The 25,722-nt window shown below is 31.4% G+C and overlaps 2 protein-coding genes and 1 pseudogene across 8 annotated transcripts; 2 read left to right on the top strand and 1 right to left on the bottom strand.

Moving 5' to 3' along the window:
* The first annotated feature begins 649 nt into the window (after positions 1-649).
* LOC148205434 (uncharacterized) lies at positions 650-3,708 on the top strand (annotated as a pseudogene).
* A 6,237-nt stretch (positions 3,709-9,945) lies between these two features.
* Positions 9,946-12,874, bottom strand: LOC148205433 (putative E3 ubiquitin-protein ligase RHB1A). Of its 6 annotated transcripts, XR_015783262.1 has the most exons (6): positions 12,717-12,874; positions 11,951-12,075; positions 10,774-11,206; positions 10,543-10,652; positions 10,340-10,440; positions 9,946-10,245 (listed from the first exon to the last, which is right to left on the bottom strand). XR_015783262.1 is itself a non-coding variant. In XM_088103227.1 (5 exons), exons 2-5 carry the CDS (start codon positions 12,017-12,019, stop codon positions 10,411-10,413), a joined length of 642 nt encoding a protein of 213 aa, XP_087959353.1. In that variant the 5' UTR covers positions 12,020-12,075; positions 12,717-12,874; the 3' UTR covers positions 9,946-10,410. The 6 variants fall into 6 exon arrangements, 5 of the variants coding, with proteins under 5 accessions (XP_087959353.1, XP_087959356.1, XP_087959354.1 ...); XM_088103227.1 differs by having other exon boundaries at positions 9,946-10,440; XM_088103230.1 differs by having other exon boundaries at positions 9,946-10,440; positions 10,774-11,203.
* Positions 12,875-18,288: 5,414 nt separating this feature from the next.
* Positions 18,289-25,458, top strand: LOC124839905 (general transcription and DNA repair factor IIH helicase/translocase subunit XPB1-like). Of its 2 annotated transcripts, none has more exons than XM_088103224.1 (20): positions 18,289-18,449; positions 18,537-18,589; positions 18,659-18,728; positions 18,836-18,995; positions 19,103-19,325; positions 19,422-19,478; positions 19,972-20,112; positions 21,073-21,153; positions 21,313-21,400; positions 21,942-22,279; positions 22,362-22,437; positions 22,527-22,720; positions 22,957-23,120; positions 23,208-23,280; positions 23,579-23,692; positions 23,923-24,003; positions 24,130-24,189; positions 24,778-24,861; positions 24,934-25,076; positions 25,201-25,458. In XM_088103224.1, exons 1-20 carry the CDS (start codon positions 18,440-18,442, stop codon positions 25,295-25,297), a joined length of 2,307 nt encoding a protein of 768 aa, XP_087959350.1. In that variant the 5' UTR covers positions 18,289-18,439; the 3' UTR covers positions 25,298-25,458. The 2 variants fall into 2 exon arrangements, with proteins under 2 accessions (XP_087959350.1, XP_047171795.1); XM_047315839.2 differs by having other exon boundaries at positions 18,656-18,728.
* The last annotated feature ends 264 nt before the right edge of the window (positions 25,459-25,722 follow it).

The following is a 25,722-nucleotide window of genomic DNA, read 5'->3' as shown; positions in this document are numbered from 1 at the left end:
CTATTATATTTTATTTCAAAAATACCCTACACCTACCCACTATCCTCAACCATCTTTCTCCTTTTCTCTTCTCTCTGCATTAATGGAGCATTCATATGGTTTAGATTTAAACTTGTGATATATTGCAAAATATAAAATTCAGAGGAAACTTCAATTTTAGTCCTTCTACCACTTCCACTTTATAAACTTAAAAGTTAGATGCAAATACAAAATAATAAACATAATAATATTAATAGTAAATAATATATTATTGTTATTATATACTAACTTTATAATGACGAAAGAACTAAATAAATTATAAATCTTTAACAAATAATTTTTCTTTTATATTTTAAGTATTTAATAATATTTTTATATTATTTATCTAATAAATTAAATACTTTATTCAAGTTATTTGAGTCAAACATGTCGGTAAGTTAAAACATAATATAATGTTAAAAATTATAGATATTAAATGTAAAAAAAACACATATATATAAACATTTTTCTAGAAATTTAGAACAAAATTTTACCATTTATTAAGTAATTTGAAGAAAAAAAATATATTGAACAGTAAAAATAAGATTGAATCAAACTTATTTAAGGGAAAGTGTAAATAAAATTTTGCAATATTACAAGTTTAAATCTGAGTCATGTCAATGCTTCATTAATGTGGAGAGAGAAAGAGAAAGATGGTTGAATATAGTGGGGAGGTGTATGGTATTTTTGAAATAAAAGAAAATAGTGGGAAGGTATAGAGTATTTTTGGAATAAAAGAAAATAGTGGGGAAGTGCATGAGCCCAGTGTACTAAAATTATGTCAGAGTCGAGTTGGGTTTATCTGAGCCCAATTCATTAAGATGAGTCCAGTCTACTAAAATTATGTCAGAGTCGAGTTGAGTTTATCTGAGCCCAACCCATTAAGATGAGTCCAGTCTACTAAAATTATGTCAGAGTCATGTTGGGTTTATCTGAGTCCAACCCACTAAAATTATACCAGAGTCGAGTTAGGTTTATTCGAGTCCATCCCATTAAAATTATATTAGAGTCAAGTATGCTTTGATAAATATTTATTAATTTAATGTGAGTTAGAGTCTCAGTCTGACTCATTATTTGTATGGTTGAGTGAGACTTATTATTTATTATATTGAATTGAATGGTCAGATTCATTATTTATTATATTTGATTAAATATTAATTAATTTAAATACACATTATTGAGTTGAATATTTAGATGTGTTTGATTCATATTATTGTAGCATAGAGTCTCAGTATAATTCATTATTTATTTGGTTGGGTCGGACTAAGTATTTATTATAATGAGTCACATTTATTACTTATTAAGTTATTGAATTGAGTATTGAAATTTTAATATTAATTCTTAATATCAACATATATTTTATAATTTATTGTTTTTTTTATATGAAAAAAGTCACATATAAAATACCATTTAAGATTGTTTTTAAAAATTTTATGTGGGTCAAAGTCTCACTGACTCATTATTTCTATGGTTGAGTCAGATTTATTATTTATTGGCTTAATACCAATTTTGGTCCCAATTTTTTTCAGTTTTATTCGAAATGGTCCTAATTTTTTTTTCTGTTCAATGTTGTCCTAAATAATGTAATTTATGTTCAATTTAGTCCTTTTTATATACGGCGTTTAAATCGTTAATTGTGCACTGTCCAGCTATGCAATAAATGACACATCACCCTTGACAGGTCATCATCATCTCCTACCTTCAGAAACCCTAATTTCCCCTACACAGAAACCCTAGCCACCACCTAACCCTAACCGCCGCCGCCACGATCACGGACAACCACCATCTTCGTACCTCCATCATCTTCTCCGTTTAGCAACCACCCAAAAACACCACCCATGGCCACCTACCAGCACCTTCATTGGCGCCACCCGTGCATCCAACCACAACCACCACGAAACCCATTATTACGAATCAAATGAACCCAAAACGAAAAAACAAATTCATGGAAAAACAGAGAAGAACCCTCGTCCCCAATAAGAAGAACCCTCATTCCAAGTTTAGAAATCCTAACATTCCCAATCTGAACCCTCATTCCCCACTTCGAAAAAGCCAAAACTCAAATCTGCAGGGAAGAACAAAATCCCTAACCACTCGCAAAATAGAGAAGAACCAAGAATTCCCCAAATCAATTTTGAAACGAAAATCATATATTCTAATGTACAAAAACCAAATAACACAACAAAAACCCCCAAATCGAAACCCTCAATCGCGAGTCTTATTATCGCGAAATCGCCTGAGAACGGTGGGCTTCTTACATCGCGACTATGTCGGAGATTGAACCTTCGCGGAGGCGCCGCCGCTGCAACCCTCACCGCGCCTCGGGAAAGGAGTTCGCTCTCGTTTCTGCGAAACTCCGACAGACCCACTATGGTCAATTGGACCATCGTAAGCTTCGGTTTTCCTCTAGTAGCGGAGGCGTAAGGAAGCATTTCCCCCTTTCATTCAAAAACCCTAATTTTTTTGGGTGGGGAAGGGGTTGCCACGTGGCAAGACATGTCAGCAGTTAAATGACATGACATTCACTTATTGCACAGTTGAACAGTGTATCGTTAACGATTTAAACGCCGTATGCAAAAATGACTAAATTGAACATAAATTACATTCTTTAGGACACCATTGAACAAAAAAAAATTAGGACCATTTCGAGTAAAGCTGACAAAAGTTGGGACCAAAATTGGTATTAAGTCTTATTTATTATATTAAATTAAATGAATCAAAATCATTATTTATTAAATTTGATTAAATATAATTAATTTAAATACATATTGAGTTGAATATTTAAACGTGCTTGATTCATGTTACGTGTATAAGAGAGTTTCAATATAATTTATTATTGGTAAAATGTCTTCGGAGGTCCCTATTTCTACGGATTCGTATCAATTGGGTCCTCGTATTCTCAAAGTTCTCAATTGGGTCTCTGTTTTGGTAAAATTGACTCAATAAAGCCCTTGTCGTTAATTGCTGTGGACAACGTTAACTTTCTTGCGAGGTGGCATGCTGAAGTATCTTTTATGTGTAATGTGGCACAGATGTGGTTACTACGTGGATATTTATAAAATTTTAAATTATAAAATTTAAGAAAATCAGATGTTCCTTGTCGTTGTTGTAATGGAAGAACAACAACAACCAACCCTACCCAAAACGACGACGTCGCTTTCCTCTCTTCCTCAACCTAAATCGTCGCTCTTTCAATCTCTTCCACAACCAAAATCGCCGCCTTCTCTCTTTCAATCTCTTTCTCAACCCAAATCATCATCTTCTTCTCTCTTTCAATCTCTTTCTCCGCCCAAAAAACCTTCCCTCGCCACTTCCAGTGAAACCGCCAACCCTCAACCTAAGCCTTAAATCCCAGAACCACAACCCAAACGCGTCGTGTAATTCACGCCCCCAATCATCCCTCTTCAAACCCTACCGAACTCCTCGACAACGACGACGACGAAGAAGAAGAAGAAGAACGGGAGAGAAGAAAGTAAAGGTCACTGTCCTCCGCCAACCTCCTCGGTGAAATCCTTCCTTGCTAGTATTCTGATGCCAAGGAACGATGCCACTCTCGGTGTTCAAGTGATTTTCGGTTCTGGTCGAAGATCCATCATCGAAATCGAATCACCGACATTAGAAACGGCGTCGAATTCTGGCAGTACGAGCAGTCTAAGCGTGGTTCAGAGTGTAGGGGATTATAAAATTTAAGAAAGTTCCTCTCAACGAGCAAAAGCGTCGTTGTCGACGCCATCCTCGACAGCGTCTCCATGCCACCACCCACCGCAAAACCCTCGAGAAGGCTGGGTTATACTCAATTCTTTGATTTGGAATGAATGATTATGATATGATTTTTTCTTCGCCTCAACTTTCCAATCTATCGAGCGATTCGGCTTTTTACTTTCCCATAAGGTTTCTTTGCCATATTTGGATTTCGATCAGGGTTTCTTTGCCATATTTGGATTTCGATCATCTACTAGATTGAGTTTCTCTGCATTCAATTTTGATGCTGACTTCGTTGCATTCTTTTTCTCTGTTTAATTTTGAGCATGTTTTTGTTTTACCACATTCACTGAATGAATTTGGGTTTTATTTTATTTTTAATTTTAGATGCTAATCAAATAACTGTTAATTTTTTGTACGATGCATTCTAGATTTCTGCAAGGGGGCGGTCATAGCGACGACAGGGAGAGGAAGGGACCGGTCATGTTATAGTTACTCATCTTCATCTTTCTCCTTTTCTTTTTTATTTTATTTTATCCGACCACGACCACTGTAAGTTTGACGAAGAAATTATCTGGCGACTGGAAGAGGAAAGGAGAAGAAGAAAGAAAAAAAATTGGGGATACTGGAATCCATGGCACGAAAGAGAGTGAGAGAGGCAACAAATATTATATTTAAAATTTAAAATAAATCTACTCTTAAAATAAATCCACATAATCACTTCTTACTCTGCCACGTATTTATTCAATGCTAGATCAGCATGCCACCTCGTAAGAAAGTTAACGTCGTCCACAACAAATAATGGCAAGGGCTTTATTGAGTCAATTTTACCAAAATAGGGAACCAATTGAGAATTTTGAGAATACGAGGACCCAATTGATACGAATTCGCAGAAATAGGAACCTCCGAAGATATTTTACCTGTATTATTTGTTGTGTATAAAAATGTTTCAATATAATTTATTATTTGTTTGGTTGAGTTAGACTAAGTATTTATTATAATGAAACAGATCTATTACTTATTGACTCATTGAATTAAATATTGAAATTTTAGTATTAATTCTTAATATCAATATATATTTTATAATATATTGCTTTTTTTCATATGAAAAAAAAAGTCACACATAAAATATCATTTAAGATTTTTTTTTTTAAATTTTAGCCTTTGAAAAAGTTTGACATTGAAGGAGATATCTTTAATAGGATGTAGCATCATGGGAGCCACTATCCCTTGCCCATTGAGTTTAAAAAAAATACAAATTCATTATTTTGCTTTCATTTTTCATATATGATGTTGTATTTCAAAATAAATATATACAATTGTCTCTTATTTTATTAAAAGTAAAATATTACTTTCGTGTATATATATATATATATATATATATATATATATATATATATATATATATATATATATATATATATATTATCGTAATTGAAAATGATAAACATGAGTAACTATTTTTTAGGAGTTGAAGTTGTTCAATCCAATAAAGGAATTTTTATATCCAACAAAAGTATATTACTAGTTTGGTGAAAGAAATAGATAAAATGACCTCCAAACTAGTAAGAATACCAGTTGATCCAAGTGTAAAAAGTGAAGACTTATTTATTTATCTTATACTAGACTTGATATTATTTTTATTGTGAGTTTAGTAAGTTAGTTTATGCATCAAGCAAACAAAACTCATACAAGTTGTTCTTAGAATTATCCGATATTTGAAAGAAACACTGAGAAAGGGAAATTTGTTTAGAAGAAACAAGATTGTCAGCTTGAACTATATACCGATGTTGATTATGCAAGATCAATTGTTGATAGAAGATCAACTACTGGTTATTTCACTTTGCCTATGGAAAACTCGGTAATTTGGAAGAGTAAAAGCAAAGTATGGTAGTCAAGTTTAATGCTGAAGCAGAATTTCAAAAGCAATGAATCAAGGGATATGTGAGTTATTATGGCTAAAAATTATACTGAAAAACTTGAAGATAAAATGGGATGGAACTATGAATCTATATTGTGATAACAAATTTGTAATCAGCATAGCTCATAATTTAGTACATTATGATTAAACTAAACATATTGAAAAGGATAAACATTTTACTAAAGAGAAGCTTGACAATGACTTGATTTGCACGCTATGTTAATTTTTAAAGATAACTAGTAATATACTTACAAAAGGAATTAACAAAAGTAATTTTGAAATAATTACATCCAATATTCTTATTAATTATAATTATGCATTTATTAAGATTTAATTTGATATATTTTATTTTCATTTCTAAAATTGTCTTATAGGATTTTGAAATTGTTTGAATATATATATATATATATATATATATATATATATATATATATATATATAATCGTTCTTTTGTTCTTAAGATTTTCACTTTTTTCTTCTTTATAAAATTTGATATAGCACTTTAAATTTATGCAACTTTTTCATAATCTTAAATAGATTAATCTTAGTTTATTTTTTCTACATTCAATCATTCATTCTTCTTCTTTCTTTTCTTACTTTCGAATTATGCAATTTAATTTTCTACTTTTTTTTTATCTTATTTGGCTTTTCAATTTTTTAGGTTATTTTTCTAGTGTGATTCTTGACTCAATTGGTTGAAATTTAGTTCTCTATGCTTTTGAATGTTCATATTTAAGTGTTTTTAATATGTTATTTATTCAGTGTAACTCTTTTAATCACATCATGAATTGAATGAAAGATTAAGTAGTTTTTTTTTTCTTAGAATTAAATTTGTGATTGTAGTTTGAATTGAATATGGTACATCAAATTTAATTAGTTATTTGAAATTTGAATATATGTTCGTGACAAAACTTTACAATTTCAAGTTTATCTTTTATAATGGAATTTGGCTAAATTCACTCTTAAATAAATCCTCACTTAAGTGATTTTTATATACGACACTGGTCTTAGTAGATACTAAGAAATTAGACACTCAAATGGCACTATTCATTACCAATACTAAAAATTATCAAGTCAATAGTCACTCATATTCTAATCTTAATGTTTTATCATTAGTCTACTCACATGTTAGTCTTAATACATTATTATTAGTTCACTTACGAACTAGTTTTTCGAAGTTAAGAATAATACACAATAAATGATAGTTTAAGAAAAACATAAAATAAAGTATTTTAGAAACTTTATCAACCCACATAATAATTGAAACGTTTCATTAATAAAATGAATAGAAAGCAAGATATAAAGGCAAACCATAAAGGGTTGCCTTATTAGGAGATTACACCATCAATTTTTCATTATTGTTAAAGTTAATTAGACATATGTCTAATCCCATACACCTGTTTTGACCATGGTGTTTAAGTTGGATAAGAGATTTCATAAATGAGTTTATAACAATATCAAGTGTTGGAGTTATATTTTCAAGTATCCTTTATCAATAATCCTTAAATTGGATGGAATTGTCTAAATATATGTTTGGATCAGTAATAAGATCTTAATTCCTTAGTATGTGCAATTTCTCCATTGTTGTCGACAGGGATCAATTGGATCCCGTGTTAGAAAATCGCAAAAACCTAAAAAAATGAATTTTTTTATCCAAACAACATTATTTTGATACACTAGAAACAACAATTTATTCGACAATTATTCTTATTTTGAGTAATTATAACTTAAAATTTCACCATTCAAACAAAACACAAAATCAAGAATAAACTATTATCTCCTTTATTAGTTTGCATTTGATCCAATACCTATAAATAAGAACTTTAAAATTCATATGAAACAAATGTTTTACCTCATCACAAGTAGAAATGAAGAAAAATATTATAATAGGCTTAATTGGTCTCCAAATTTAAGGTTAGTGTCTAGTTGGTACTCGCTTTTAAAAATGTCTTAATTGCATCCTCGTATGGTATAATTGACAAAAATAGAGTTAACTTAAAGAAGACAGCATTTTTTTTTTCTCTCGTGTGGTCCTTTGACTATGCTAAGAAAAATAGATCTTTTATGTCATGACAAATCCTTGCACTTTGTCTACCTTTATTTTCGTACAAAGTGAAAAAATAATAATAATAAATACTTATACAAATATATAATAGGACTTCTTTCACGTGTGTACTTTGTTTTTTTTTTACAAAGTAACTTTTTAGAATAACTATTTCTTTTTACTGAAAATATAGACACCTATTAATTTTCTTGAAACTTTTTCATTTGTTTTTTATTTTTTAATATTTTAGACTATAATTTTGTAATCACTTCATTTAACTTTTAAAGAAATATTTTTATTTTAATAAACTTGTATTAAAATATTGAGTTTTTAAAAAAATTTAATAATACAAATGCACCACAAAGCAGGTTTTCACTAAAAATAAATAATTAATAATATATATTTCTTTGTATCATAGTATATATATATATATATATATATATATATATATATGAATTTTTTCTTATTCTTTAATATTTTATGATTTTTTATTAGTCATTATACGACTAAAGTATTCCATTGTTTTAGTTAATCTATTAAAAAAACATATAAATTCATATATGTGTTATAACAACTATTTACAATAAAATTATAGAAATTATGTATATTTAATTTGATATTAATAATAATAATAATTTTATTATTTTTAATTATTATAAAAAATTTGAACAGTAATAAATGTGTTTTCATAAGTAAATAATAATAGAGATTCAAATTTAAAATATCTCAATGTTATATTATTTTAATTAGATATATATTATAAATCTATACCTATATATATATATATATATATATATATATATATATATATATATATATATAAAGTGAATTTATTTTATCGTCATTAATTTTTAATTTTATGCTTTAAATATATTGTTTTTAAATTAAAATAAGCATATATATATAGAAGACAATGACTTCTACATCCAAAGTATATTTTTTTATACTAAATTTATCTCTTCTAATGATATAATTTTACCATATACTTTATATAAATTAAATTTCGTGTTTAATTTTCATTTTGTAATGTTATTTATGAGAATGTTAGAATTTTTTATTCTTTGTGCTTTCTTTTTTTCTCCTCAAAATCATAATAAAGTAAATTCAAATTGGCCACAAATTAAAATTGAAATTGAAAATTTTATAAACACGTAGTTATTAGGTTGTTGTCACCACTTGGCAGACAAATTTTGACTCTCAAGATTTATCATTATGGTGTGAAACTATTTTATATGTTTTTTTTTTTCAAAAAATGTAAGTACATCAAGTTACAGAACAAATGACCAAAGGAGAGAAAAAAAAGTGGCAAACTTTTTTTACTAAATCACCACCAAGTTAACTCCATTTCTGACAATTTAAAAAGAGACTTGAGTGATCCAATTATATTACATGAGAACATTTTTAAAAGCGGATACCAACTAAACACTAACCAAACAATTAAGCCATTATAATAATTTAACAAGACTTAACCACTTGAATTTTATATATTCAAAAATTACCAAAATTAGTCATTAAATGTGTGTCACCTTGGATATCTTAATATATTCTTATACCAAACTTATAATGCGTACAAAAAATATAATTATATTGAGTATACTACTTTCAATTATTCAGTTCAATGAGAAAACTAGTTTTCCTCTCATTATTCTCTTAAATAATGAACTCAATGATAAGAGTATGATTTCTTTTGTCCTTTCAATCTATTATATATGCATAATCCTATGAATACGTTCTCGTAATAATAGATCTCAATATTAAATATAGATTTAAAAGAAGTTTCATACGCCTAATATATAATTGATTTTTGTTGAATATCCTATAAGCTTTTTATTTAAATCCTTAAATTAAATATTTATTTATATTTAGGCTTAAATAAATTTATTTTTTTTTTCAATTAAATACCCTACAACATTTTATATTTTTGAGTATTCAATATTTTTTCATTGTTGGTCAGAGCTCTTATAATTTTTTCTTTCCGTGTCAATGTAATAACTGGTCATTGCGTAAGACCAAAATGTTGGCAACACCTGTAATATCATGACAGCACATTTATAACCAAGTCAACACACTAAAACTACTTTCAATTATTCTTAAAAAAAAATTGTATCCTTCAGTATTTTTATCATAAAAAAGAGAGTATATTTTGCATCATATGATCACGGATCACGTATCATATGTTAATGGGGGTAATAGAGTTATTCAACACTAATACATGGAATAACTAACATAGACGTTGAGAGTAGAAATGACTCAAGCAATATATAAAACTTGAACAAAAGATTGAGTATTAAAAACAATCCAAAAAGACCAGGAACTTATTTAAGCCTAAAATATACAATGTGAAGTAACACCTCAAACGAAGAACTAGTATTCCCACCTTTATAAAAGATCAAAGAGAGAGAGCATCCTACCATTCTTTGACAATGTAACAAAAGTTTTACAATCAACAAGAGAAATCATATTGGCTGCTGTTTTCGGATGTAACATCCAGATATCACTTTGAAACATGCTAATTCATAAAACTATGAAAGAGAGAATATTTCCTTCAATTTCCTGTATGCTGCAACGCAGGGGACAGTGAGTAAAAAATGGAATAATCCAGAAAACAAAGAAAACGAAACAATCCAAATACAGCCATCAATTCAGGTTGCTACCATATTAAAGTCATGACTTTGTAATCTCGCTTCTCACACACACTATATTTGAACTCCTAAGTTGACATGTATTATTCAATGGGAGGGTTGAAAACCAAATCCTGCATTAGAAAAAGACAGAATTGTTCAAAGTATCATATTCATTAGGACATATTCGAAATGATGTGAAGATAGAAGAGAGATTGAGAATTATTGGGAGAAACCTGATCGCACACAGGGCAAGTTTCACTTCTTTCCATCCATTCCAGAATGCATGCAAGGTGAAAATGATGGTCACAATTTGTTGCGAGTTTTGGATTCTCTGCATCATATTCTGCTAGGATAACAGGATATACATCCGTCATCAGTAAACATAATAACTGTCACATAATAAATTACCTGATTAATACCATCAGCTAGAAATATTATTAAAAAAGGAGCTAAGAGAACATCACCTTCTAAACAAATTGGGCATGTATCCTCCTCTTCTACTAAAATTACAGGTTTTCCAGGCTTTGCAAGTTCAATTTCAGAACCCTTAGCAGAATCTATCTCTAGATCAGCCTGAACTTTGCATTCTGATTCCTTCAGCTCTTCCATCTTAACTGGGGTCCCATGATTGTCTCCAGATACTGGTTCTTGAATTGCACTAGAATCTGTAGAAAGCAAGGGTGCATTATGCTTGTCACTACGAATTTCTTGAGCTGCAGGTGGAGTTTGAGTGGTACCAAACGTAACATTGAAAGGGATAGGAGCAGGAGGAGGTCTATAAGTATCAGGAGATGACGTATCTAGATTAGTATCAACCAAGAGTCGCCCAGAGAAAGAAGAAGCGGCACCCTGGTGAGATGATAGAGGAACATGCTCCTCTGGTGCTCTTGGATACTGCTGAGATAGAAAATGCAGAAAATGAAGCAATTTTATAACATTTTGAGATCACAATCATAGATAGTAAACAACGGAAAGCAATCATAAACTCAGTTACTTGAAACAGCCTTCAAAATCTCATTGACAAAGCATTAAAAAGCTGCACCTTATATGATTGATATTTTTTATCATGAGCAAAAATGTTCATTTTGGTCCTCTAAGAATTAGGCGTTGCGTTAATAAGTTGAATGATTCATCCTTCCTTTATGATCGCATCATAGTAGTCTATAAAGGTTATTATGACACTAAATTGGGTCCTCAAAGTGACATCATATCAGTTAGTTCCCCAAAAGACGAAACTGATGGCATTCAGCTATCACTGGAGGATCAATTATATGTTTCTTTATAATAAACGGAAGACTGTATGTTGATCAACTTCACTTATTATCAGTTTCCTTTCTTACACGAATAGACTTCATTGAGAACATTCTTAAGCCTTCCCTCAGTAGGTGGCAAACCAAGTTACAAGCATCTTCCGTGCCAAATCTGTCTATCACACAATCTATGTCTTTCCCTCCTTTTCGGTTTTGTTGAAGAGAAATAAAGCACTGAATATAAGTGGAAAATTTTCTAACCACAAAACAGTGAAATCGATGCATGTCCCGCAACAATAAATCAAACCCTCCTCAGAAAAGCAAAGTTAGGCAAAAGCTAAAAATAAAATAAAGTAAAAGCACAAAATTCAATTATGAAAAGCACACTGACATAATAGTAGGCAGGTGGAGCGCTCAACACAGTCTCCTTAGAAGAACAACAGCAGCAGCAACCGCCCATCACGCCTTATCTCCAGCATCCAAAAGTAATTATAGCTACTGAGTGCATCATTTCACCTTATACATGCAAAACCCCTTCAGATGATTAATTAATACAAAGACCATGATTCTACATTTAAAACCACACACACACACAGGGTGGATAATTCAACTTCATCACCATATGCATGTACAATCCCTCCACATAGTTAATTATCATAAGAACAGGACTTCTCACTAATCCACACACGCAAGCAATCACGAGAGTCAGCAACCCATTCAGTTATCGCAAATTCACGATCGTGCGTGGAAATCACTCTACCTCAGCGAAAGAGACTAATTATACCTAACTCTCCGAAACGCAATCAAATTCATCAAGACCTATTACCAAATTTTAAATAGAAAGTAAATACTGAGGAAAACGATCAGAACTGGCCGCGATTGATTTGAAACTTGAAAACAGAGATTGATAGAAAAGCGAAACAGATAAACAGATAAATCTCAGGAGAAAGTTCAACGAATTCATTTTGAAGCAGTCATCAAGTATCAACAGAATATAAAGAAAAGGGGAAAACACGATAAATCAGTTACAGCAAACAAAAATTAAAAACGACACAGTATCCAATAGCTGAGCTGATAAGCATGGAAAAGGAGGGGATATGAGCAAGTAATGAGTCCGAAATCAGCAGAAAGATAGGAGTGGCGAGCGAGAATGGAACCTTGAGATTGAGAATTGAGAAATCGAAATTCAGCAACAGAAGACGAGAAAGAAAAAAGAAGAAGAAGAAGAAGAAGAAACTGCGCGAGTGATTGCTTTCGTTGGTATTTGACACGATGATGTGTTGGTGTGTGTGCGCAAGTGCCGAGCAGGTTTACGTGTACGAGAAAAGAATTGCACGGAAAAATTGAAAATTCCCCCCACTTACCCCTTTGTTAGCTTTCGTCATTCCTCCTCGCATCTCAACCGTTCACTTCCTCTTGTTTCTACTAATCAAACGCCCAGATTTGATTTTCTTTCGTTTTATGACCCGTGGTTCTTTATCGATAAAGATGAGATAAATAAAGAATATGTGGCTCCATCATGGAAAATGAGGATCATCCACCCGATATTGTATGTTTCTATTCCTGATAATACAAACTTAATAAATATGATTACTTTAATCTTCACAGCGATTATGAATCCATCAAACCTCTTTCTACGTATAATTATTGGATGTGTTAAGAGATTATTAAAAAACAATACAACTTAACTGTATTTTGGAAGTGACTAATATTAAGCTCCCTTTTAAACAATTAATATTTATAAACTTAGTTACCTAAATATCTAAATCAACGCGTATAATTATTGGATACGCAATAGTCAAATAAAGGATGACTATTCTTCTATTAATTAATTTTCATCTTTTGACGATGATATTATACAAATTATTCAAGAGACACTCTGCGCTCATAGAATTAGTTTACATTTGATTTTTATGTTTTTAATTTAATTTATAATTAATAATAGTACAGAAAGTTGTCCAATCATTTTAATTTCCGTGTGTTAGTTTGAGACTTGTCCGAATTCAACTATTCAAAAACTAAAATAATGGTTTAACAATAATATTTTGACAATATTTTAACATCATTTATGATTGGTACAAAATTACTCTACAATCAATAATAATAATCATAAACACCATAGACCAAACACAAAATAACAATGTTAAAATGTTGTCAGTATCATTATCCAAAATAACGTGTATGTTAATTAAAGAAGTTAACTAATGTAATTTAATTTTAGTAATTTCATCTAAAACAAACTCCATTTAAAAATAATATTCTTCTTAAAAGTAACCTTTTCTTAGAACTTAATATAAAATAAAATAATATCATTAAACAAAAGAAAATAATCAAAATTTATTTATATTTTCTTAAATCAAATTCTTTCATCCTGCACTTTTTTTTATCTCTCATATTTAACATTTATATTTGAATTTAATGATTAGGCATTGGTAGTAGAAAATATTTCAAAGAAAAATTATGGGTTGGATTAGACTGAACCTGCAATAAAAAATTATATATAAAAACTTTTTATACTGTTAGTGGATTCTTTAAATTTTATTTTAATAATAGTTTTTATAAAATTGTAACATAATTTGATCTTACGTACAATAACACACAAAAAAGTTGTCACGGTAAATCATCATACGTTGGTCAAAACGTAATTTAGCCTATTTTGAACTTTCAGGATTGTAGAATTTTGCAATTTTAATAATTGATTAATGTGAATAGTACATTATATGAATGCTAATATTAATTACTTACATTTAAATGAAAATAATGTATCTAACCTAATTAGTAAATATATTAGAATATATTTAACTGTAAAAAGTGTATTAAAATGGGTTAAATATGACGTATAACACAAAAAGACAAATTATCTTTTCTTTCTCTGTCTAAAAAGAAAAAAAGAACGTAAAAGAAAAAAAAGTTTCATATTTAATTAAAAAAAGTCATAAAATTAATTTTTCGTATGTATCCATAAATACCTTGATGTTATATCCTTTTCTGCATTTTTTTTGGGTACTGATTCACACAGTTTTCTTCTTTTATGTAAACTATTTTAATGCTCATTTACTTAAATTAAAATAAAACAATGCTCAAAAAATTCAGAAACTAAAAAACAAGTTAAATCACTATTAAAACAACGAACAAAAAACGTGGATAAAATATCTTCAGGGGGCGTTTTTTTTTCTTTTTTTTAAGATATATTTTGCCCTTTGTTAAAATTAATATATTTAATATTATTATTATTATAGAGTTGTTTAGGTAACATTTTAAAATATACTAAATTTCAGTTGATAAAAATAATTTCATATATTATTCTAATTTAGTACGTTTTAAGAGGTTAATATATATATATATATATATATATATATATATATAATATTGTTAATAAAAATGATTTTGTGGATTAGTTTAAATTAATTTAAAAAAAGTATGTTGATGAAATAACTTCCAATTTAAAAAAAAAAACGTTTTAAAATTAACTATAAACTTCCAATTTAACTGAAAAAAATAAAGGAAACAATTAATAAAACATCAATGTGGCTACAAAAATTTCATAGATTTCAACTCATTTATTGCATTACATTGTGTCCAAGAGGAATGAAGTATCCAGAACCATGGCCTCCATGACCAGCGGATGAAGGAGTCCCTGAGGCCGCAGAATTCCCTTCAAGCTCAGTGGCACCGCGGAATAAACTCCACCTCGAACCAATGTACCCCTACGTCCCCTCCTCTCCGGCCGCCTCCAACGTGTGGTCGCACCGCGGTCCCGACCCATCCTACTTCTTCTCTAAAATGGCATTCACCACTGAGTAAGTTGGCGCCAGCCTTGGACCTACCACCGGACTGTGCTGCACCTCACCCATTGTCACCGGTGACGACGGCTACTGTTACGACGGCGACTAAGCCGAAAATCCACTTGCCACTAGTCACCCAAAGAACTGGAAACCGGTTCTGGTTTTAGGAGGAGCTAATTCTGGAAGAGAAATTAGAAAAATTGGTTCTGGTTGTAGGGAATCTGGTTGCAGTGGGAACCTATTCCAGATGCCATTCTTTTATTTCATGCAAGGAGAGACCAGTTAAGAGAGTCACTGCCTCATTGCTCTTACTCACCTCCAAGTTGTTGCAATTATCGAACATAATGGTCACTCTTATATTTGTCTTTTAACCGTAAATAAATCATTCAATACGAACACATAATTAGTCTAAGAATAAAAAATTATCATCCATAATTTTGATATTGGAATATTACATTCTCAACTGTGATATAAGTGATGTAAGAACGCTTAATATGAGTTGGCTTCTGTTTAGATTTAATTTAAATCCAATAAAATAGGTTGGATCAAAAATATATATTCATTTTAATTAGATAATATATATTTGATTTTTTTTTCAATTTAATTTAAATTTAATTAAATGTATACTGAGTATACTTTATTATTTAAATCAAGTTTTTTAAAATATCTAATATATTTAACAATTATGTCCATTAGATATATGTTTGTCTCGTTTTGGATTTAAGTTGATTTGTGTTAATTTAAAATTGACTTAAGTTAATCTGGGTTAGGAGTGTTTGACTTGACTTGAAACTTAATTTCACTTGGGTTTAAGTTAACTTGGCTCAACCTAGAGTTGCGTTGACTCGATTTGACTTTGGACATGTTATAGCTTGAAGTCAACTCAACTTTAGGTTGGGCGTGACTCAAACCCACTTTTAATTGGAATTGACTTGACTTGACATTCATCTAAGGTCGACTAGGCTTGATTTGTGTTCGTTGATGACTCGAGTCGACCTTCAATCGAGATTACTTGGCTCTTCTTATTCGAGGTCGTCTCAGGTTGACCTCCATTCGGAGTCGACTCGTGCTAACTTTTTATTAAGACGAACTCGACTTGAACTTCGTTTAGGACCATCTTGGACCAACCTTGTTTGGAGTAGACTCGAGTAACCTTTATTTGGGATAGACTCGAGTGACTTTTATTTAGGATAGACTCAGGTCAACTTTCAATGGACCGACTCAGGTTTAACCTTTGTCCAATCCTAATTACAATTAACCTTTGTATAGGAAAGATTAGGATCAACCTTTAGTTGGAGCCGATGGAGTCAATCTTCGGCTAAGACTGACATGAACTTCAACAATGTTCGATGTAGCCGAACTTCAATAATAGTAGCCTTGATTAACTTTCGGTTGATGTTGTTCACCTTCAGTCAGGGTCTCTCCTAGGTCGACTTTTGATCAGAGTTGCCTAGACCAAACTTCTATCTAGATTTACGCTTAAATATAAAAATTAAATTACTAATTATTTATTTTTTAATCTATGCTTGATATTATTTTTAATAACTTATTCATACGAGTGTTAAATTTGAATAGGAAAATTTAAAATATCTTGAAATTGTTAAAGTCAATAGAATCTTAAATTTAAATAAGAAAAAGAAACACTTGCTAAGGACAATGGTCAAAAGATTTTTTTGTCCAAATTATAATTAAAACGTAAAATAAGAAGATTTGGGAAGAACCCAACCCACGAGCATATATATATTTTGAATGTTATGATCTGACATATCATATGGTTATTGCTAGAAATTATGGTGAGTCAGATGTATGCTCTTTTGAGTTATGAGCACACCTTTCTTCATGATGGAAAGCAATCCTCTTGCAACCACGTCATTTTGAATCCTCGTGGCGTTATTTGATTTTCTTCCACTTTTTTTTCTTCTCTTTTCTCGCATCTTTTTAGTGTCTTTTAAGATTTGAGCTTTCTTTTCAAGATTGGTTTTTTCAATGAATTAAGCCTTTTCTTTTTGAAAAAAAAAATGCATTGCAAGTATATCCAAGCTCAATATGTACTAACAAAAAATAGAAAATATAGAAGGAACATCCATGAAAATTATGGCCTGGTAAGCAAAATTTGTAATATTCTTACTCTAAATCATATATAAATTATCTAAAATGCAATAAGTTGAGAATTACATTTTAGTCCTTTTTTTAATCTCAAAAAGAGGACGAGGATATGATATATTCCCATGAGAATATAAGTTATTGTCCACGATAACTACTTACTTCAATTATATTTGTATTTTTTTTTAAATTGAGTAAATTTTAATTTTTAAATTTTTAAATGGTGAATAAACATATTTATAGAAATACTATATTATCTATAATTATATATAGAAGATACACTTTTTTTTTCTTTTTTGTTTTTTCAATTTTACCCTTTTAATTACTATTTTTTAAATTTAAATAATTATTCATAATAAAAAACTTTTTTCAGTTTTATCATTTTAATAATAATTTTTTAAAATTGAAATAATTACTCAATAAAAGTTTTTTTTCATTTTATTAACTAATTTTTTAAATTTAAATAATTAATCATAATAAAAAATTATTTACATAACATTATTTATAATATTTTTTATTTTAATAACTAAAATTTGTTTTATCTATAGTTATATTTATAATTATGTATACATTTTATTTTTCCAAATTTAATTTTTTAATTACTATTTTTAAAATTTAAATAATTTATAAATATTTAAAAGATTTGAACAGGCTATAGTCTATATATAGTCTATGTTTAAGCTAGTAGTATATAAAGTGAATCAAACTATTCGAACGAGTGAAATTGGTTGGTTACACAGAACTGTTTAGAAGTGAGACAAGTAACTAACTGAAGTTTTGGGCCGGCCCAAAACTGTTGGGGAGCACGAGACCTGCACCGTCTTCTCCATCGCTGTTTTTATTAGCGGTAACGAAGCAATTGATGTGAAACAAGCAGATTCGGTTCTCTTTCATTCTCGTTCTCGATCATTGCAGTGTTTCACAGAAAGAAAACCTTTTAACAAAGAACAACCAAACAATAATTTCATACCCTAACACAATCCATCGGAATAATGGGATACGGTACTTCACCATTCATACAAATTTTATAATCCATATGAGATCAAATATATGTAATAATAATAATCTCTTCTAGTTTGAAATTCACAGGTGAAAAAGGAGGAAAACCTCCGTTCAAAAAGTTCAAGGGCTCTTCTAAATTCGTTAGTTCATCTTCGATTTTTTTTTTCTGTTTGTGTTAAATTTCGCGTTCCTAACGCTCTTTGCAGCAGGATGATCCTCGAAAAGGATTTGTTGAAGATGACGATGTATATGGCGGCGATGATGCATACGACGACGACGGTAACGTTAATTTATGTTTAAAAGAGTTACTTATCCGTAGGGTTAGTGCCTGAGCGTTTTTTTGGGATTGTTATGTGATATTAAATCGAGGTCTGCGTCTGAAACAGAAGGGAAAACCAAGGATTTTAGCAAATTAGAGCTGAAACAGGATCACACCAATCGCCCTCTGTGGGCTTGCGGCAATGGCCGCATATTCCTCGAGACTTTTTCGCCTTTGTACAAGCAAGCTTATGATTTTCTCATCGCCATCGCTGAGCCTGTTTGCAGGTAAAAATTGTTAGTACGAGAAGGAGAAATTCAAGTTTAATGTCATATTCAGTTGACGGAACAGCAATACTTACGTGTTTGATATGTGGGTTTTTGATCGATAATAGGCCGGAGTCTATGCACGAGTACAATCTTACTCCACATTCGCTGTATGCGGCTGTTTCTGTTGGTCTGGAAACTGAAACAGTTATAAGTGTTTTGAACAAGTTATCCAAGACCAAACTTCCCAAAGAGATGATTAAATTTATACATGATTCTACTGCAAATTATGGCAAGGTGAAACTTGTGCTCAAGAAGAATCGCTACTTTATTGAATCTCCATTTCCAGAGGTATAAGCATGATGCTTTCATTTTTTTCTGCCATATTCTTGAGTTCCTTTTGTAAGTGGTAAGATCTCATGTGGTCCATCGTACCATATTTGGCAGGTATTGAAGACATTGCTCAAGGATGACACTATATCTCGAGCAAGGATTATTTCAGAGGTTTGTGGTACATTCTTTTTTTCTTTGTGTGTGGGGGCTAGAGCTTGTTTGGGGTGGCTTTGGTTGACCTTGTTGTTTAATATCCTGATAAATATAATTGGATTGTTCCTTACATTAACCTTGGTGATGGGTACATAAATATGTGTGTTCCCGGTGCATGATCCTTATATATTCCCATATTCTTGGCTGATTTTACCCTGCCTGTTACTACATTCAATATTTCCGTGTATTAGTGAGGCACAATTGGATTGACCTTCTTTTTACTGTCTGGTTCTAATTTTGATACTGGTAGTGCATACTTCAGACATTCTACTAAAATGCTGTCGTGTCACATTGAATTGGTTGCTCCTACGTCTTTTCTTCTTTTTGTAGATTTTTGTGAAAATTATAATTTTGTCTGTGAATTTCTTTTTCTGACATTACCAATATTAGTGTGTTCTTGCTTTGTCCATTCCAATTGCTAACCTTTCCCAAATTTCTTTTTTTTTACCAGAATGTAAATGGAGATGGATTTACAATAAGCAAAGCAGCAGGTGAAATTGAAGGTACTCATGATGAATTGCTAAACGAAGCAGAAGTGGCAGCGGCTGCAGAAGAGAAAGAAACACATTCATTTGAAATTGATCCTTCTCAGGTAGTATAGCTGTGAGCTTTTGGACAAGATTGCAGGATTTTTCTCAACACTGTTGCTCTGGATCTGTTTGTTTTTTCTTTTTATGTTCAGAAGTACAAAACCTCTTAATAGTACCTTTTTTGTTGGACTGATGTCAATTATATTTTTATTTCAGACACTGCAACGAAACTTTGTCTAGCTGCATTTTATAGTTTTTACTTTTATTTTTAAACTTCTGTGTCGATACGAATTGGAATACCATAACATTTAGATAAACTTAAGCATTTTTATATGTTTAACGAATCAATCTCTTGAGATTGTGAATTTTATTTTATGTTTAGTTTAGATTAATTTTTCATGTATTATAGCTACGCTATGTTCTGTGATTTTTGAAAATTTTCATATTTCCTTGTTCATCCTGTATCACATCTGTGTCATGTGTTTCAAAAATTAAACAAAATGTGTGTTTTTTACATATCCATGCTATTTAGATTTTACATTATATTCCCGAGGCAGACCTCAATTGTATCAATGATTTGTTATTTTTGGAAGATTGATGCCAGCTGAGGTCGTACACATTTCAGAGAAATAAAATGGATGTTTAAGAAAATATAAAATGAATAAATACATATATTACAATTAGAACTAGATATATGTACTTTTTAGTGCTACATTCTTACTTTAGATTTAGCTCTGGCACTGTTTGGAGTGCTTTTTGTTGCCAGTGATAACTGTTAATTCTTATTGCAGTTAGTAGTGCATGGTTTGTATTGTAGAAGTGTCCAATACTTTAACAGCAGTGCCAAAACATTCCATTAGTTTCACTACAAGAAGCCTCTAAGAAAATTTAAATTTGTGGAAAGATATGACAGCTACTTCCAGGAATAAGACTAGATTGCTATTATAAGTCAGAAAAATAGTGTAACTGGATTTGTTTTGTATCAAACTGTTCTATTAAAATTTTCTCTGATTTATATACAGGTTGAAAATGTAAAGCAACGTTGCTTGCCAAATGCATTAAATTATCCCATGTTGGAGGAGTATGACTTCAGAAACGATACGGTGAGTAATGCTTTATATACCTGTGGTAGCAGTTTGGCTAAAAACCATTGTGGATTATAATGAATATATTTACTGACGTGTTAAAATCTTTTAAAATTTTCGTCATGGAGTTTAAACTCTGTGTGTGACGCATGGGATATAACTCTTTCATTGTTGCAGGTGAACCCAGACCTTGACATGGAACTAAAGCCTCAAGCACAACCACGGCCTTATCAAGAGAAGAGTCTCAGTAAAATGTTTGGAAATGGTAAGATCTTGACAACATTTGCAAGGACACATGTCACGAACTGTTCACTTTTCCCATGCTAAATTTAAGAATGGCCATCAGCTATTATTTTTAATTTAGTCAAATTTACTTGGATTATTTGTATGGACATCTAAAAATACCATTCTAGGTTTTCATATTTTCTAGACTATAATTTTCAACTTCATTTTAAAACCAGTGTGGTGTTAAGGAAAGTTGAAGTTTTAGTCGAAGAAAATATGTGGACTTCAGATCATGTTTTAGAAGAGTGCAACATTTGGTCAATGATTCTTTTTCACTTGGAAGCCATTAGAAACGGGATGGCTACTGTTTTTTCTCTTTTAATGACTAGGGTACTTGATGTGCTAGTAGCATAAATTACATTTAAAAGATCATGTTAAAGATAAGAATTAGAGTAACTTATCTCTTGCATAGTTAAGTGTCAACCTTTCTTAGTGACTTCAGAACATTAATGTATGGTATGAGTAATTGTACATTGAAACATAAATTATTTCTGAGTGCAATTTATCGTCTACTACTCCAGGCAGAGCAAGGTCTGGTATAATAGTTCTACCTTGTGGAGCTGGAAAGTCCCTAGTTGGTGTTTCTGCAGCTTGCCGTATAAAAAAGAGCTGTCTTTGTTTGGCAACAAATGCTGTTTCCGTAGATCAATGGGCTTTTCAATTTAAACTTTGGTCAACTATCCGAGAAGAAAACATATGCCGATTCACATCTGATAGCAAAGAGAGATTCCGTGGTAATGCTGGAGTTGTCGTGACAACATATAATATGGTTGCTTTTGGTGGTAAACGGTCTGAAGAATCTGAAAAGATCATTGAAGAAATACGAAACAGAGAATGGGGATTGCTGCTCATGGATGAGGTAGTTACGCAACTTCAAGGTTATATACTCCTTGCCTGATGGGGATTGTCCCTTATGCATTATATCTTGACATGATTAACAGGTGCATGTGGTTCCTGCCCATATGTTTCGAAAAGTCATTAGTATCACTAAATCTCACTGTAAACTTGGGCTCACAGGTATGCTGTTTTGCATTGTTTTGTGATTGCTTTGATCATGAACATAACTTTTTCTACTAAAAGAGAGGTCATGACTGTTGAAATTGCAGCTACACTTGTCAGAGAGGACGAAAGGATTACAGATCTGAACTTCCTGATTGGTCCCAAGCTGTATGAGGCAAATTGGTTAGATCTAGTAAAAGGTGGATTCATTGCAAATGTACAGTGTGCTGAAGTATGGTGTCCAATGACAAAAGAGTTTTTTGCCGAGTATTTGAAGAAAGAGAACTCCAAGAAGAGGCAGGCAAGTCCACTTGAAACACTGTAGATCTTTGCAATATTAAATTTATGGGTGATTATGTAATAAAGGTTATGCAGAAAATTTGGATTATTTCTTCACTAGAGTGCATGTTCTATGAAAGTGGTTTTGAATTTTTATTATTTGAGGTGAAAGATATTTTCATGACAAATTTTACTCAATTTATTCTTAGTTTACTTGCTTGAATTCACTATCTTGATTGATGATCTTTACATCTACAGGCACTTTATGTGATGAATCCTAATAAGTTCCGAGCGTGTGAGTTTCTCATAAATTACCATGAAAGGGCACGTGGTGATAAAATTATAGTCTTTGCTGATAATCTGTTTGCTCTCACCGAGTATGCCATGAAGCTCCGCAAGCCAATGATCTATGGTGCTACAAGGTGCGAAGGACATACATTTATTTATTGGAAGCTGTAATTAGGGTTCGGCTGTTTTTGAACCTTATATTTGATATGCCTTGTGTATAGCCATGTAGAGAGGACAAAAATTTTACAAGCATTCAAAACTAGCAAAGATGTAAATACCATATTTCTTTCGAAGGTACGTGTTCCTTACTTTTATTTTGTGGCTTATTTGTTTTACTATTATTCAATATGTCAAATAATATATTGGTTTGGCATCTTGATCCACGAATATAAACGTTTGAATGGGTGTATCCATTTTGTTGGGTTACATAGCATTTTGCAATACGCAGAGCTAGTACGTTATATTGCTGTCTGCTATGCTGCTTCCCCTAGTTCCTGTTGATATTATTAAAATCGTGTGATATTCCCTATTAACGTCTTAAAGAATGGGATAGTTGGTATTCTAATCCTCGCATGCTTTCTTATGTTCTCAGGTGGGTGATAACTCAATCGATATTCCTGAAGCAAATGTGATAATTCAGATCTCTTCACATGCTGGTTCAAGGAGACAAGAAGCCCAGCGTCTTGGTCGTATTCTTAGGGCAAAGGTCAGTTTCCAAATGTTTCAACATGTATTATTGTTTCTGAGCTGCGTCTTTAAGTATGATATCTCATTGATGTCTGTTTACCAGCCCTACATATTGAACTTTAAAGTTCAAATGATGACTGAGTGGTTGTGGAAATTGCAAATTCTCTACTGCATGATTTTTTAGTGTCTGTCAGTAGTGCTTGTGCTTACGGGGTCGTCTGACATTCAAAATAATGAATTAAATGCCAGGGAAAGCTCCAGGATAGGATGGCTGGGGGTAAGGAGGAGTATAATGCCTTTTTTTATTCCCTTGTCTCAACTGATACCCAGGTATTCATATTTCCTATGCCAAGTCATTATTCATTCATCGAGTCCTGCATTCATTGAAAAGTAAGACTTGAACTATTATACTGGATATTTATGGTGTAATGTGCTTTGGTGTGCTTGTGTTTGCAGGAGATGTATTACTCAACTAAGAGGCAACAATTTTTAATTGATCAGGGTTACAGTTTTAAGGTATTTTAGGTTAACTCCATGCTGCATTTATAGTTATTTTTCCTTGAGACACCGTTTGTTCTTCTGTATTTAAATTTTGTGTTCGATGGGATGGGTGGTTTGCTGTATTGGAAAAAGTTAGAACGAGCCGAATCTCCTTGTGATAATGTTTTTGTTCTTTTTTATTAATACAATTTCAACCGGTTGCTCCTTTGCTGTGATGTTCTTTCGCTACAAAAATCTCGTGTCCTTAAAATTTACTATAAAGCAGTTGTCAAGCATTAAAGCACTTGTGGATGATTCTAAGCTTTCGTGTGGTGTATGTTGTCCTTCCTATATTACCTTGGTTTTTGTGCACACGAAGTACTCTAGAAACACATAATGTAGAAAAAACTGACTCATATTTAGACTCGATCTCAGTCTAAATACATTGTCATCTCCCTATCTTCTCTTTCCAAATCTCTCATAATTGCCTTGAACTGAATCATTTAGTGAACTTATTGCCACATCTGTCCCGATGCCAATCTTGACAATTTGTAATTTGTCAGCCTCCATAACTTCATCGTCAATATTTCAATCTATGTATGCTTATCCGATGATACTTGACAGGTAATTACAAGCTTGCCTCCTGCTGATGAAGGACCTAGTTTGAGCTATTATCATATTGAGGATCAATTGGCGCTTCTTGGAAAGGTTTTTTATGTTCCCTTTTTACTTAGAATTAAGTTGTTAATTGGAAAATAACTAATCTGCATCTATTATCAGGTTTTGAGTGCTGGTGATGATGCAGTTGGATTAGAACAACTGGAAGAAGATTCAGATGAAATAGCTCTTCACAATGCTCGCCGTTCTCATGGATCCATGAGTGCAATGTCAGGCGCAAAAGGGATGGTTTATATGGAATACAGGTAGGTTACCCTTTGTTTGCCTGAAACAATATAGTATGCTGCTGTGTGTAAATTTATCTGGAGCTCTAGGAAGTCTTTTTAAGATCTTAAGAACCTTGATATGTTAACTTTATTCGCCGTGCAGTACTGGGCGTAACAAAGGCCAAGGACAGATCAAGAGCAAGCCAAAAGATCCAGCCAAGAGACACTTCTTATTTAAAAGAAGATATGGCGGACCGTAAATGCTGCACCTGCTCTATATAAACGACTAACAATGTGTCGTCTTTTTAAGTACTATATCAATATAATCAAATACGCAGGATTTTCAGCCTTGCTATATGTAATATTGATTGCCTTTTTCGTCAAAAATATATGCATAGAAATCATTTGATGCTTTGAAGAAGTCATAGTGCATATATTCCAATGTTCACCGTTCTTATCTATGTTAACAAGAGAGAAATTGAGATGACGTTTGTTTAGACCATAATAGAAGTATTTCATTAAGAAAAAAGTAATTATAAATATTCATATATTAACTCAATGCAAAAATAAAATCAATATAATTAATCATTTACTATATTTTTAAGATTCTCACATATCCATAATACTCTGTTACCCTCAGAACTTCTATATGTACTAGTTTATCATGAGAATTAGTAAAGCTCGT

Source organism: Vigna umbellata, chromosome 1 (genome assembly GCF_029865625.1).
Source record: "Vigna umbellata cultivar VRB3 chromosome 1, Vumbellata_1.0, whole genome shotgun sequence".
Taxonomy (NCBI): Eukaryota; Viridiplantae; Streptophyta; class Magnoliopsida; order Fabales; family Fabaceae; genus Vigna; species Vigna umbellata.
This window is presented reverse-complemented; position numbering and strand designations above follow the sequence as displayed.

Excerpts from the sequence above, each read along its gene's own strand:
- LOC148205433 (XM_088103225.1), bottom strand. The coding sequence starts at position 12,019 with ATGGGCGGTTGCTGCTGCTGTTGTTCTTCTAAGGAGACTGTGTTGAGC. Across the intron at positions 11,204-11,950 it reads CTCCACCTGCCTACTATTAT|TATCCAAGAGCACCAGAGGA; the intron begins GTCAGTGTGCTT and ends CTATCTCAGCAG. Across the intron at positions 10,653-10,773 it reads ATGCCCAATTTGTTTAGAAG|AATATGATGCAGAGAATCCA; the intron begins GTGATGTTCTCT and ends TTATCCTAGCAG.
- LOC124839905 (XM_047315839.2), top strand. Across the intron at positions 19,479-19,971 it reads GAGCAAGGATTATTTCAGAG|AATGTAAATGGAGATGGATT; the intron begins GTTTGTGGTACA and ends TTTTTTTACCAG. Across the intron at positions 24,190-24,777 it reads ATCAGGGTTACAGTTTTAAG|GTAATTACAAGCTTGCCTCC; the intron begins GTATTTTAGGTT and ends GATACTTGACAG.